Source organism: Chlorocebus sabaeus, chromosome 21 (assembly GCF_047675955.1).
Source record: "Chlorocebus sabaeus isolate Y175 chromosome 21, mChlSab1.0.hap1, whole genome shotgun sequence".
Classification (NCBI taxonomy): domain Eukaryota; kingdom Metazoa; phylum Chordata; class Mammalia; order Primates; family Cercopithecidae; genus Chlorocebus; species Chlorocebus sabaeus.
The window spans coordinates 65033358-65047882 of NC_132924.1; the positions used below are offsets into that span (position 1 = coordinate 65033358).

General features: G+C 40.1%; 2 protein-coding genes across 11 annotated transcripts in view; one reads left to right on the forward strand and one right to left on the reverse strand.

Annotated features, from left to right (window-relative positions):
* Window positions 1-9569, reverse strand: part of DBF4 (DBF4-CDC7 kinase regulatory subunit) — a 32586-nt gene extending 23017 nt beyond the window's left edge. For 2 of the 4 annotated variants that reach the window (XM_007982287.3, XM_007982285.3), the window contains exons 1-3: window positions 9272-9569; window positions 7819-7994; window positions 489-668 (exon numbers count right to left, since the gene is read on the reverse strand). In XM_007982287.3, coding sequence (XP_007980478.1) covers window positions 489-668; window positions 7819-7994; window positions 9272-9317 — 402 coding nt within the window. In that variant the 5' untranslated portion in view covers window positions 9318-9569. The remainder of the gene's footprint in view (window positions 1-488; window positions 669-7818; window positions 7995-9271) is intronic. The other 2 variants (XM_073009146.1, XM_007982286.3) reach the window with 1 other exon arrangement.
* Window positions 9570-9658: 89 nt separating this feature from the next.
* SLC25A40 (solute carrier family 25 member 40) overlaps window positions 9659-14525 on the forward strand; it is a 55252-nt gene continuing 50385 nt past the window's right edge. For 4 of the 7 annotated variants that reach the window (XR_005242405.2, XM_007982283.3, XM_073009152.1 and 1 more), the window contains exon 1: window positions 9659-9952. The gene's annotated coding sequence lies outside the window, so the exon portion shown is untranslated. Of the gene's footprint in view, window positions 9953-10361; window positions 10575-14525 lie in introns of all 7 variants that reach the window. The other 3 variants (XM_038004574.2, XM_038004575.2, XM_038004576.2) reach the window with 3 other exon arrangements.

Consider the following 14525-nt stretch of genomic DNA (forward strand, 5'->3'; position numbering starts at 1 on the left):
GGACAATGAAATCTGAATTTCATAAAATTTCTACTTGTCACAAAATATTCTTTTGATATTTTTATACAACCATTTGAAAATGTAAAAACCATGCTTAACCTGCAGGCTGTACAAAAAAGGCAACAGACTGGATTTGGCCCATGGGCTAGAGTTTGCTGACCCCTGCTCTGAAAATAAAAAAGGTTTCTATTTCTTCTTTAAAGAATGATCTGCTGTTAACTTTTTAGTTGTAAATTATTCTAAAAACTACAAGCCATCCCTAAATACAGGGGTATACCTAAGCAATCAGAGTGTGATTACACAAGAACTATTAGGCAAAAACCACCTTTCTAAAAGACAGCAACCTTATTAAGGACTGGACAGCCACACATAATGTGGCTTTGCAAATGTTCTACATAAGTAAACTCTACTGCCACCTTGCTATTAAAAACCATGAGATCTTCAGGATATAGCCCTTCTGAGTCTCAAAGCATATTTAAGAGACTTACTGTGTCTGGTGACTTAAATGAACTTCCATCATGGCTGGGATGAGGTGAAGTGGTTTCTGCAGTATATGCAGATTCTGGACTTGGTACAGGAGAAATTCGACCCAAGGTCTGTGCAAATTTAGCTTCCTTCTTATTTGAAATAAGATAACTGATATCTTTGCTGAGAAACTCTTCAACTCGCTAGAAGAAAACAAGGTATTTTTATTTATAAATTTTTTTTAAGAAACATGGTCTCACTGTGTTATCCAGGCTACAGTGCAAGTGGCAAAATCATAGCTCACTGCAGCCTCAACCCCCTGATTCTTCTGCCTTGGCCTTCTGAATAGCTGGGACTGTAGGCACATGCCACCAAGGTATTTTCAACTAGGTCATAAAAACCATAAGCTGTTTCATATGCCAAGCACAGTAAAAAAAGTTCAATTTGATGCAATTATGTCGTAAATTGGTGGGTTTTGTACTGTATTTTTCTGAACTTAGAACTCTGAGGAAGTATAAGAGCTCCTATAATAGCACAACAGCAGCATGTGCTGGATACTATTCTTAAATACTTTATATATACTAATTAACTTAATCTATGGAACAGCCTCATGATACTATCTACATTTTCTGCAGGATAAAAAGTGAAGAGAGGTAACTTACTTCATGTTACCCAGTAGCAAATAATATAATTTGAACACACGCATTCCGACTCAAGCCCATGATCTAAAGCAGCAGTGTCCAATACAACTTACCTAAGTACTTGAAATGACCTTGGTAGTGTGATTAAGCCACTGAATTTTTTGTTTCTTAAGAGATGGGGTCTTGTTATGTTGCCCAGGTTGGTGTTGAACTCCTGGGCTCAAGAGAGCCTCCTGCCTCAGCCTCCCAAGTACCTGAGAGTACAGGCACATACTACTGCGCCTAGCTCAAGTCACTGATTTTTAAATTTGATTTCATTTTAAAGACTTTAAATTTAAGTAGCCACATATCATTAATGGTTACCATAGCAGATAATACAAGTTTAAATCAATCATTAATTTATTACACCTTCCCTTGAGGCTTCAACTTACAGGATGCAGGGAACCTTTACCCTTAAGAGTGTAATACTGTTTGAAAAGAATTACTTTACTAAAATGTTTGAAGCTCACCGCCTAAATATCTGAATTTACTTATAAAGAAACATACCAAAGTGAAGGTTATTTTTTTTTTTTGAGACGGAGTCTTGCTCTGTCGCCCAGGCTGGAGTGCAGTGGCGAGATCTCCACTCACTGCAAGCTCCGCTTCCCGGGTTCACACCATTCTCCTGCCTCAGATTCCCGTGTAGCTGGGACTACAGGCGCCCACCACCGCACCTGGCTAATTTTTCTTTTTTTAAACGTATTTTTAGTAGAGACAGGGTTTCACCGTGTTAGCCAGGATGGTCTGGATCTCCTGACCTCGTGATCCGCCCGTCTCAGCCTCCCAAAGTGCTGGGATTACAGGCATGAGCCACCGCGCCCGGCCCAAAGTGAAGGTTATTAAAGATCGCCAGGGTCAGGAAAATAAAAATAGGTAGAAGTAAATACTAAGTAGAATACTAATATTATTAGAAAAATATATAGTATAAATATGTATAAATAAAAACCCACTAAGCAGAAGTAAATTGTGAATCATTAATAAGCAGTAACAATTTACATCCATAAAAAACTTCTTAAAATATTTTAAATAGCTGTATCTAATTTCTATAGGATTTCACACTATAAATGAGGATAATAAAAATGAAGTCAAGTGTGTAACAGATAAGTTCACTTCATCTAAGCATTAAGCAGAATTTGCTACTGAGCCCAGTGACCTCCTTGGTTAAGTGCAAATCATTTTTTTGACCAACATTCATTTTCATTAACCAGTAAATAATGTACCTACATTTATTTATTCCAGGGATTACAGACTGAAATGCCTGTAAGGGCCAGGCAATAATATAAATGAATAATTCACACATCATATACTGCCTTCATTTTCATAAATATGAGGCCCTAGTAATGTCAGAGGTTCTAATACTTTCCATCTCTGAAACTGGCTATTCTAGGTAACTCATATAATGGAATCCTACATTTGTTCTTTTGTGACTGGCTTCCTTCACTTAGCACAGTGTTTTTAGTGGTTCACCCATGTTGTAGCATGAATTAGAATTTCATTTCCTTTTAAAGCTGAATAATATTCTACTGTATGTATATACAACCTCTTCTTTTTCTATTTACTTGTTGGACATTGGGGCTGTTCGCACTTTTTGGCTATTGTGAATGGTATCTATGAGACTGCCTTCAATTCTTCTGGATGTATAGTCAGAAATGAAATTACGGAATCATACAGTAATTCAATTTTTTACTTTTTTCAGAAACCACCCATACTATTCTGTATGGTGGCTATATTGTTTTACACTACCACTCAGAGTGCACAAGGGTTCTACTTCTTCAAATCCTTGTTAACACTTGTTATTTTTCTGGTTGTTTAACAGTAACCATCCTAATAGGTGTTAAATGATTACTGATTGACATTTCCCTAATGATCAGTGATGCTGAACATTTTTTCATGTGCTTATCTACCATTAGTATATCTTTTCTGAGTAAATGTCTTTTCAGTTCCTCTGCCCATTTTTAAATTGGGCCACTTGTCCTTTTGTTCTTGGGTCATAGAAGTTCTTTATACAGGTATTCTGGATATTAATCCCTTAGCAGATAAATAATTTGCAAAGATTTCCTGTGATTTCACTCCTAAAAATGTCCTTTGAGGCACAAAAGTTCTTAATCCTGATGAAGTCCAATTTTATACTTTTCATTTGTTGCACATGATTTTGATATATCCAAATCCAATGTCATGAAGACTTCTCCCTATATTTTCCATTAAGAGTTTTAGTTCTTACAAATACATCTTAGATCCATTTTGAGCTCATTTACGCATATGTCACAGTAAAGGTCCAACTTCATTTTTTCTGCATGTGGATATCCAGTTTTCCTAGCACCAATTGTTGAAAAGATCATCTTTTCCCCAATGAATGGTCTTGGTACCCTTCTTGAAAATCAATTAGTCATATATGCAAGGGTTTATTTCTGGGTCCTCTGTTCTATTCTATTGGTGTGTATGTCTGTTCTTATGTTAGTACCACTTATTTCCTTCGGTTTTTCATTTCTTACAGAGTTAAAACTCCTCAGTAGTGAATAAAATGCCCTTTGCAACATAGCCCTAATGTAATTTTGTTTCCTGCCATTCCCCCCACCTATATCCTAAGCTCAAATCTCACTGCAACATCAGTTGTAGAAACAAACCGCATTGACATATATTTTAAATATGATTTCCTCTATTCAGTATGTCTATTTGCCTTGCAAACTAAGACTTTCAAGATCCAGCTCAAACTTTATCTCTGTTGATTCCTAATGGCAGAGTTAATCATTCCTATCTCTGTGTTCTAATAGCAATTTCTACATATTTCTGTCAAAGCACTGATAACACTCTAATACAAATTATTTAGTTGTCTGAGGTTTCCGCTAGACTAAGAATACCTAGAGCATTATATTTTACTTATTTTTGTATCTCTAGGATCTAAAATAGTGCTGATATACTGGAGACACTGGTGGAATAATTTTTGAATGAATTCCCACATGCCCAAATCTTCATCATTCTTCAAAGCCGTGTTCCAATTTTGTATGAACGAAATCCACAATTCCTTAGCTGGAACTAATCTCTCCTTGCTCCTTATGTTCTATGTTGTATTATTAACACAATTACTTGTACCAATGTCATCTCCACCTAGGTTAGAACATGAGGATAGGACGGACATAAGGACTCATATTTTATTTTATTTTTCTTTTGAGAGACAGTCTCGCTGTTGCCCAGGTGGAGTGCAGTGGCACCATCTTGGCTCACTGCAACCTCTACGTCCCAGATTCAAGAGGTTCTCCTGCCTCAGTCTCCCCAGCAGCCGGGATTACAAGTGTGTGCCACCATGCCCAGCTAAATTTTTGTATTTTTAGTAGAGAAGGGGTTTCATCATGTTGGCCAGGCTGGTCTCAAACTCCTGACCTCAAGTGATCTGCCTGCCTCAGCCTCCCAAAGTGCTGGGATTATAGATGTGAGCCTCCAAGCCCGGCAGAATTCATTTTTGAATCTACCAAAACACAGAGTGCAGTGTACACCATACTCAAACATTTGTTGAATCAGTTCTACCAGGTTATTCAATTTATTAGATATTGTTGAATCTTCGCCATTTAAAGAGTACACTCAAAACGTTATTTTCTGATGACTCAAGGTCATCATGACGAACACCAAACCTTTTACTGTTCAAGCTAATACACCAAGGAATTGGCGTACATTTCTGTTCCTCTCCAATTGCCTTATTTCAGCCAAAACTATTTAGACATGGACCTAACTGTGGTTGATCACACGTTGTCCTTAGATGGTTTTGTAACACCTACTTTTCTTGCACTATTAAAGGTATTTCCCCTTTATATCAGAATCTGGGTGCTGTGCTCTCAGTGGTTAAATTTGTCAGAAGCATACACTGTAGATAAATGGGGTATTAAGATGTTTTCACCGAGATTGTAGAAACCAAGGTATGTGACATGGTGAATTAAAAAGGCACCTAAAGTAATGATGTGAAGATAAATTAGCTCATGTAGATCTTTATGAGAAAATCTTTTTTAGTGACAGAAATAGTAAATGTGCTGAAGAAAGAAACCAAGACCCGAGAATTAAATGTCATTAATTATAGAAAAGATAGTATGGGAAGATCAGAATTCAATAAATAAAACTTTTTTTTTTTTTAGAAGAAAGTTAATAAATCAAATTCAGTTGAAAATCCATAGCTTTGGATTTTTGGGAAATCCAAAGGAAAATATGGAAACTCACACCCTTAATAAGCTCCTAACTTCACTGGTCTACTTCAGTCATTTCAGGGTAAGACTAAGTATGTAAAACCAAAAGCTCCCTCAACTATTAATGTATGGCAGAAGTAATTCAAAATGTGTTTCTTGCAATTACCTCAGGAACTGCTGTGGAGATAGGAGAAAGAAAGGTGACAGGGCAAGTGGTTCTTGCTTTAGCCTCTGTACTGTTGTTTTAGCCTAAGGAGTTCCCTTTTTATAGGCTTTACACGTTAGACTTCTGAATATTATTTTGTTCAAAGGGCTCTACTGATAAAAACGCAAATCTAAATATCACTGATCTAGACCATTAGACCTAGAGTTAATGGGTTGTTCATCGTATTTGAGAAAGCTGTCATCAAATCACATCAGATAGCTACTTTGAGCTACTTTTTTTTTTGGAGGGTCTCACTCTGTCACCCAGGCTGGGGTGCAGTGGCACAATCTTGGCTCACTGCAACCTCCACCTCCCAGGTTCAAGCGATTCTCATGCCTCGGCCTCCCAAGTAGCTGGGACTACAAGTATGCGCCACCATTCTTGGCTAATTTTTGTATTTTTTAGTAGACATGGAGTTTTGCCATGTTGCAAAGGCTGGTCTTGAACTCCTGGCCTCAAGCGATCTACCTGCCTCGGCCTCCCAAAGTGCTAGGATTACAGGTGTGAATTAACAGCCAGATAGCCATTTGTAGCCACTGATTGCTAGAGGAAAAGAATGGTGCAGGAACTATGTTGCTGTTGGAATTAAGAAGCTAATACTGCTCTAATTGGGCCATTTACTTTCTCTGGACCTCAAGTACTTTGCTTCTAAGGTGAAGGGGTCTTTTTTTACTCAATGTCTAAGGTCCTTAACACATTAAGATACGCTAAATAGATACACAGTCAATAGGGTGGCTGGCCTAGTAAACATGACCTTTAAGAATGCTGTCGTATGATCATTACGATAAATACTACTATTACAAGCATGTCACAGTGTTTTAGTTTAACAAAATGAATAGTAAAAAAGTAGAGTAACTTTTCAGATAGGTAAATAAAATATCATATTAACAAACAGTTCCAGGAAACTTGTTAGCACATGTTCTTCTGGTAAGTTTCTAGTTTGGGAATTGGCAGGGCCTGGAGGGCTCATGCCTGTAAATCCCAGCACTTTAGAAGGCTGAGGTGGGCAAATCACCTGAGGTCAGAAGTTTGAGACTAGCCTGGGCAACATGGTGAAACCCTAACTCCACTAAAAATACAAAAATTACCCAGGAGTGGTGGCACATGCCTGTAATTGTAGCTACTCAGGAGGTGGAGGCTGAGGCATAAGAATCACTTGAACCTGGGAGGCGGAGGTTGCAGTGAGCCGAGATTGCACCACTGTACTCCAACCCAGGCCATATAGAACGAGACTCCGTCTCAAAATAAAAATAAAATGAAAAGTTACCAGTCTGGGAATGAAAGGATCAGTTTAGACACTCAAAGATGCAGACCTTCAGAAAGTCAAAGTCCAGTATGACCCTTTAAAACAGAAAAAACCTTTATCACCTCATTTGCTAAAACTCATCCAATATTAACCTTAATCCTATTAAGATCCTAGAATTTTGCCTGAGCTTTCTTTTCTTTCTTTTTTTTTTGAGACAGAGTCTCACTCTGTTGCCCAGGCTGGAGTGCAGTGGGGCTGATCTTAGCTCACTGCAAGCTCCGCCTCCTGGGTTCACGCCATTCTCCTGCCTCAGCCTCCGAAGTAGCTGGGACTATAGGCGCCCGCCACCGCGCCCAGCTAATTTTTTTTTTTTTTTTTGGTATTTTTAGTAGAGATGGAGTTTCATCGTGTTAGCCAGGATGGTCTCGACCTCCTGACCTTGTGATCCGCCTGCCTCGGCCTCCCAAAGTGCTGGGATTACAGGCATGAGTTACTGTGCCCGGCCTTTGCCTGAGATTTCTAATTTCCCAATCATCTAATCAGTGTACAAGGTAGGAAAGTATCTCCAGATTCTTAATGCAAATTTCTATTCCTTTAATAACATTCATTCTGTTGAAACAGCATCTGTACCGCTCAGGAACAATTTTAACTGGTGGTTTGCATGGGTGTTCTGTAATAACATTCTTAACTGTTACACTAGTCCATACAAACTTACGTAGCTCCCCAAGATTCATAATCAAGAAACTGCTGTCATCTGGAGGACATTCCAACATTACAGTGAGCAGTCAATGAGCAGTTCCACTAGGACTGGGGAGTCTTATACGCTGGGAACTTTATACTAGACTGCTAATCGGAGAAACCTGAAAGTTTTGCCAGTCCACAAAAGGTTAAAACAAATGGTTTTTCATTAATGATAAACAGCTGATAATAATGTTAATCTTGGTGCTAACAGAAGGGTTTAACTTTTCCAAAATGAAAAATTTAAATGATTACATAGTAGAAAGTAGTAGTTACAAATTTTTCCTTCTATGCCAGTTTAGGGTTTTCACTTACCCCTCCCAGATCCTTAATGTCCTTTTGCAGTTTTTCAGATATGGTGACAGAAGGTAAGTCAAGGTAAAATACTTTTCCCCAAAGTGGCTTATACTTGGATTTTTCTGGCCTGTTATCAGTTTTCAGAGATTTCAAAGATGGTCTGTTTTTTTCATTTTTGACTTGGATTCCACCTGCTATTAAAGATGTTTAGAATCAGATGTTTTACACAGACACTTGTACTATTTTTAAAACATTTCATTATACAATATTACAAAATAAAAATCCTTACAATCCTACCAGTTTAAGTTATTAGCACTGAAATGTATTTCTTTGTAGCACTACTTAGGATAGAGGCAAAATGCTCTATATATTTTCACAGACCGCATATTGTAAAATAATAGTTGACTCAGCAAGAAATATTCTTGTATTTATTCCTGAGGCACGGAACTATATAAAACTCTTTTGAAAGATTTTCTTCTTTAGGATGTAAACTCCATGGGGGTATTTAATACTCAACTACTTATTGAGCATCTGCCATTCTGCTGAACATTCAAAACTGCTGTTTAAACTTCATTTAGCGATGAAAGAATCCTGTTACCCAGAATAACCTGGTCAAGGGTTTCAGACTGCTCAAGTTTTAGTTTCATATAAAGTTTGTCTGCATGTTAACAACTAAATGGTCCATTTCACATACAATTTGTCTATGTATTAGGAATTTAACGGTCCATTATGAAGAACTAAACCTTTCATTTCATTATTTTCATTAAAAACAGATCTGAGATCCGAGCAACTGCTTTAAAAATTAATTTTTCAAACGCAACCTGTTCTTAAATTGGTAATTACTACACATACACAAATACCTGTACAAAAAACTTAGGTGGTGGAATGTTTCACCAAATAAAGTGATTGAAAATGGAAACGTGCTTTTGTTTCCCTGTTTGTAATGATGAAACCAGCAATGGGATGTTTGAAATATAAATGCTTTCCCCCAACTTATGAGGAAGGGAAAATAAACTTTCAAGGGTTAAGACCAAAAATCCACCCACAATCACTCAATGTAATACTGAAGCGAAAAGCGACGAGGGTGTCTGACTTTAAACTGAGGATGCTGTCCGTCGCCTCCAAGGGCCCGGGCGAAGGCGCAGCATCTGCGGAAGCCCGGCAGAAGAGAGCACGGCAGCCCCAGCGAGGTCCCGGATCTGCACATTGTTTGCTAGTTTTCAACCGAAGGCACGACCGGGAATGAATCTGGGACCGCCGCTGTAAAGGGCAGAGCGCTGGAGGGGCCGGGCCGGAATCCGTTCCTTCTTAGACAAAACACTGAATGGAGCCCCTTCCTTCAGACCCCAGAGGAGGGCGGTCAGAAAAAAAAAAGCTGAGGAACCGGCGGGAGAAGTCTGAAGAATCAATGGTGGAACCACGAGGGGAGGAAAGGATTAAAGGGACTGCAGGCGGAGGAGGGGCTTCTTACCCTGGAAATGCCCTTTACTGTGGATCCTCATGGCTCCGGAGTTCATGGCAGTCGCCCGGTACCTACATGCTGGGTCCGGAGAGTGTCGCGCCGGGCGGCCACGAAAGCACGGCCTCCCCAGGCCTGTTGACAGGACGGCCGCCTCTCTCCTTCCGCCGGCTACGGCCTCCACGCAGCAGAGGTACCGCGTCTGCGGGTCGGGTTTCCGGGGCCGGATCCGGCTCCAAAGCGCGGAGGAGGAAGGCGCAAAGCACAAACGAGTGGGTTGCGGCGGTTGAAGATTTGAAAACGCGTCACGCGGCCGCGGCGCCGATACGCGCGCCCCGCCCCGTCTCACGCCGCGCGGCGTGCCCCGCCTCGCGCTCGCCCCTCGTGCCCGCCTTCTCGCGCCGCGCGCCCCGCCCCCTCACGCCGCTGTCCTTGTGGCCCCTCGCTCCGTCTCCGCAGGATATGTGTTTCCTTCTGCCCCGCTCCCATTCCGATGCCCTCTCAGCCTCTGACCCCGGCTCTCAGTCCGCCGCTTCAGGTCTTGGCGCAGCCACAGAGAGTTGGCGCGGCTCTGTGTTGACCAAACCTAGTGGATGCAGTTAGCGCTGGAGCCCTGCCCCGCCCATCACCAGGGTTATTTCCGCCTTCTAGGTTTGCCAGGACCGCCGGCCTTCCAGCTGCTTTCTCCCGCAGGTATGCTAATTTTCCACTGGTCGGACGTCTAGGAGGCTGAAGGCGAGGGGCTTCGGCCGATCCCGGACTCAGCTCTGGCCGGGGCCGGAGCCGGGCGGTGGCGGCAGCGGGGTTTTCCCGCGGTCACTGCCGACCCCGCCGGCTGAGGACAGGCCGCAGAGCGACTTGCGGGAGAGAGAGCGGTCCCGGGGGACGTCGGAGGGAGGGTCCGGCCAGGCGGCCCCCGGTCGTGACGGCAGCGACACCCCAGAACGCGTCCAGGTCACTTTGTGTCCTTGGGTAGTTGGCTATTTGCGCTGCCCTGTTGACTTTTATTGCATACAGAACTGTTTTCGTTTAGTTGTGTGTAACTTTATTTCAACAATGAAGGAGTGGAAAGTAACATCTCATTTTTTTTTCTGTAAAACAGATTAAAGATCAAATTAAAATGTTGTGAATATATTTTAATTTTATAAGTTGGAACATGCCTCACCAAAAAAAAATCTGTTTCTTTGGGAGGAAGAGGATGTTTTGAACTATTTTGCGTTCCTCTACTCCAGGCCATAATAGGCACTCCTGTAATGGTTGGATTTTTTACCTGGTAGCTCAAGGAAGTCAGAGTGTCAACGTTACAGTTTTTCAGGTAGGTACCTCAAAGAATAGACAAGGGTGGGTTGTGACAATATTAGCTGGAGAACGCAGAGAACACGTTTACTAAGGGAAATGAGAGTTTGGTTTTAGACAGGTTTATGTTGAAGGCCCTGGGGCGACAATCATGGAACTATGCTTATTAGACAGTTGAAGATGTTTATGACTCGAGAGAAATGTCTAGGAAAAGTGGACATGGGAAGAGGAAATAGAGTGATTTGATATCTCTCCAATAAAATATTTCTACCTCAAGATCTGTTGATTTTAATCATGGAGCAGTTCATTAAAGGTTAACAGATCTTGAGTGGTGGAAGGAAGTGTGGTTTAAGTAAACATATTCAATATTGTAATTTCTATGGGAACTTATTTTCAAAATATAAGCTACAGAGAGCACAAAATGTTTATATTAACAAAGATTTAAAAAGTTGGGAAGCACTAATATATAATGTAGTTAAAGCTTTGGGAGGAAATGAAATTGTCAAGGAGAGCATGTGGAATGAGAGAACTGATTAAAAGCGTGGTTGATGAAATAGTGAAAGAGATGGAGGAAATGCCACAGAATTGGGAAGAGACTGCAAACATTAGAATCATATGGGCTTCACTACTTGGCCTCTGGGTAATTTTGAGCCCCAATATTAATCTGTTAAAAGGGGGTAATACTTCTCAGGGATGTTGTGAAGGTTAAATGAACATTTTTGAATGCTTAGTACAGTACCTGGAGCTCTGTAATTATATCCTAGTGAGCGCTGCACCAGTTCCTTCATCCCCAGGACAGGTAAGATTAAGACTTGAAAAATAAGTATTTGATTTTGGCGTTTCAGGTATCATTGGTTTCCTTAAGGGTAATTTGAGTGGGTGGCGGAGATGAGTACAGTACTAGATAAAAATGATCAGCTTGAAGTTCAGACAGGTTGAATGTACTCTTTCAAAAAAAAAAATTATTTTAGGAAAGTATAATGGAGGGAAGACTTGATCTTTGGAAGGTTTAGAGGATGTGGGAAAGATTTAAGCATGCTTCTATTGAGGAACATTTTTTCAAAAAAGGAAGTCCATTTTATGTTCTTGTGAAAGATGAGTTGCGTGTCTTATTTACTGTGAAGAGGAAGGACAGTAACATAGTTGCACCCTATGCTGTTAGACTCACCCTTGACTGCACTGAAGGTGGTAATTCCGAGCAATAAATAAACAGGAAGTCTGCTTTACTGATAGTTAGTAATTTTCTAATCTATTATCCGAGGTTAGTTTTTAAAAATATTACTGGAACCTAAATCTTTTAGTAGCCACAGAAAGGACGTGGCTATAGTCAGTAAGGATAGAAACCTCCTTTTTATTGTCCAGTGGTCAGGTCTGTTGGTAAGAGGATGGGGTTTGTCTTAAAGTAGATCTTGAAAATATGCTTGAAAACATTCCTTCAGAGGAAGGGTAGACATTCAAGAAGTGAATGGGGGCGGGGTTATTTATGGTGAGAAACTTTGTTCGAGAGTTATATTAGGCAAAATTGGAGAACATTGAGCAGAATCATGATCTAATTAAATGAATATGTGGCTGTGAATCAAGAGAAATGAATTTTATTAATTACCTGCCCTATCCCTAACTAGTTTTATGACCTTGAGCAAATGTTAACCTTTCTGGCAGGGCATAGTGGCTCAAGCCTGTAATCCCAGCACTTTGGGAGGCCGAGGTGGCGGATCACAAGGCCAGGAGATGGAGACCAGCCTGGCTAACATGGTGAAACCCCGGCTCTACTAACAATACAAAAATTAGCTGGGCATGGTGGTGTGCGCCTGTAACCCCAGCTACTCAGGAGGCTGAGGCAGGAAAATCACTTGAACCCAGAAGGCGGAGGTTGCAGTGAGCTGAGATCGCGCCATTGCACTCCAGCCTGGGCGACAGAGCGAAACTCCATCTCAAAAAGAAAAAAAAAGTTAACCTTTCTATGCTAGTATTTCCTTATCTAGAAATGAAGATAATATTGTTTAGTCTACTCCACAACTTTCTGTGATTATCAGAGATCTAAATCTGATCTTTTAGATTACCTCACACATATCCAAATATAAATTTTTTATTCTAGAATCTAGACAAATTAATTTTATAATACTTACCACTTTTTTTCTTTATTTTGCCTAAGCCTCTTCACCTGGCTTAGCAAGTATTTTTTCCTGTCCATAGCAAACCTAGTTTAGATTCAGCCTTTATCTCCTGCTCATTTGGGTCTTGAATAATAATCATTCCTGTTTGATTCATTTGCCAACTATTAATATGTTGTTTTCTGAAATGTGTTCTGGTCTATTTTTATTATTTAATTTGCACATTTCATAGTCTCACTATCCTGGTGAATTGGAGGGCTTAAGGTTATATATAAGGTTAGATTCTTAGTTTTGCAGGCTAAGTGTATGCAAGGATAGGATTGGTTAGTGACTGTGGCACTGAAGTTAATGTCTCAGGTGCATGTGGGCTGGGAAACCAGGGTAAATTCAGCATTATCAGGCCGTGAACACATCCTAAATGAAGGATCAAAAATGGAGAGGCCGGGCTAGGTGGCTCACGCCTGTAATACCAGCACTTTTGGAGGCCATGGTGGGAGGATCACTTGAGTCCAGGAGTTTGAGACCAGCTTGGGCAACATAGGGAGACCCTGTCTCTACAGAAAATGAAAAAATTAACCCCGTTAGAGTAGTGCACACCAGTGGTCCCAGCTACTCGGGAGGCTGAGGTGGGAGGATCACTTGAGCCCAGGGGTCTAGGCTGCAGTGAGCTATGATTGGCCACTATAGTCCAGAGTGAAACCTTGTCTCCAAAAAAAAAAAAAAAAGGCAAGACAGGAGGATTCAGAATTTGGGAATATATGGTAATGGATGCCACGAAGCAACATAATTCAGAGGCTACTTGGCAGCTCCATCAGCTGTTACAGATAATGAACCAGTTGAGAGGTTATATCTTACATACTGAACTAAATTGTAAATTCCTTTAGGGTGGTATGAGACACATACTTGGCCATGACTATAAAATAATCTACCTACCTGCCTCATTTCCTGCTTTCCTCCTGTTTTGATTGAGCACCAACAATGTACTATGCCCAGTGAAGCTCGTTTACTGTTATACTCGAAGTCTTAATGTATAAAATTTCAAACATTTATAATCCACATGCAATAAAGTACATTTTAAACGTTATGTATCTAAATATGAATTTATGTATTCTAATAAATATGTATATCCATGTAGTTACCACTAAAATGAAAATACAGAACATTTTGTCATCTTAGAAGGATGCCTCATTCTTTCCAGTCTCCCTCCTCCCACCAGAAGTAACCAGTCTTCTGATTTTTATTATCATAGAATGGTTTTCTCCATATTTCAGCATAATATAAGTGGAATCATATAATTTGTACATTTTGGGTTGTAATTATTTTTCATAATGTAATCTTTTTGTGATCATTTATGCTTTACATGTATCAGTAGTTCATTCTTTTTTATTGCTGAGTAGTAGTTCATTGTGCGAATATACCACAGTTTATCCATTCACCTGTTAATGGACACTTGGCTTGTTTCTATTTTTCTGGCTGTTATGGATAATGCTGCTATGAACATTCATACACAAGGTTTTTTTGGGCATGTATTTTTACTTCTTTAGAATTGCTGAATCATATGGTAACATAATATTTAACAGTATAAGAAACTATTAACGTTTTTCATTCTCCTTCCAATAATGTATGAAGCACAGTGTTGTTATTCACTGGGTGTGAACTGGGATCTCATATAGTTTCAGTTTTTAAAATTCAGGTAAAATTTATATAACATAAAATTTGCCATTGTAACCATTTTGAAGTGTAGAATTCAGTGGCTTCCAGTATATTAACAATGTTGTGCAACCATCACCACTATCTAATTCCAGAACATTTTCAACATAGGAAAAAGAAACCTCTTACCCATCAAGCACTCATTCTCA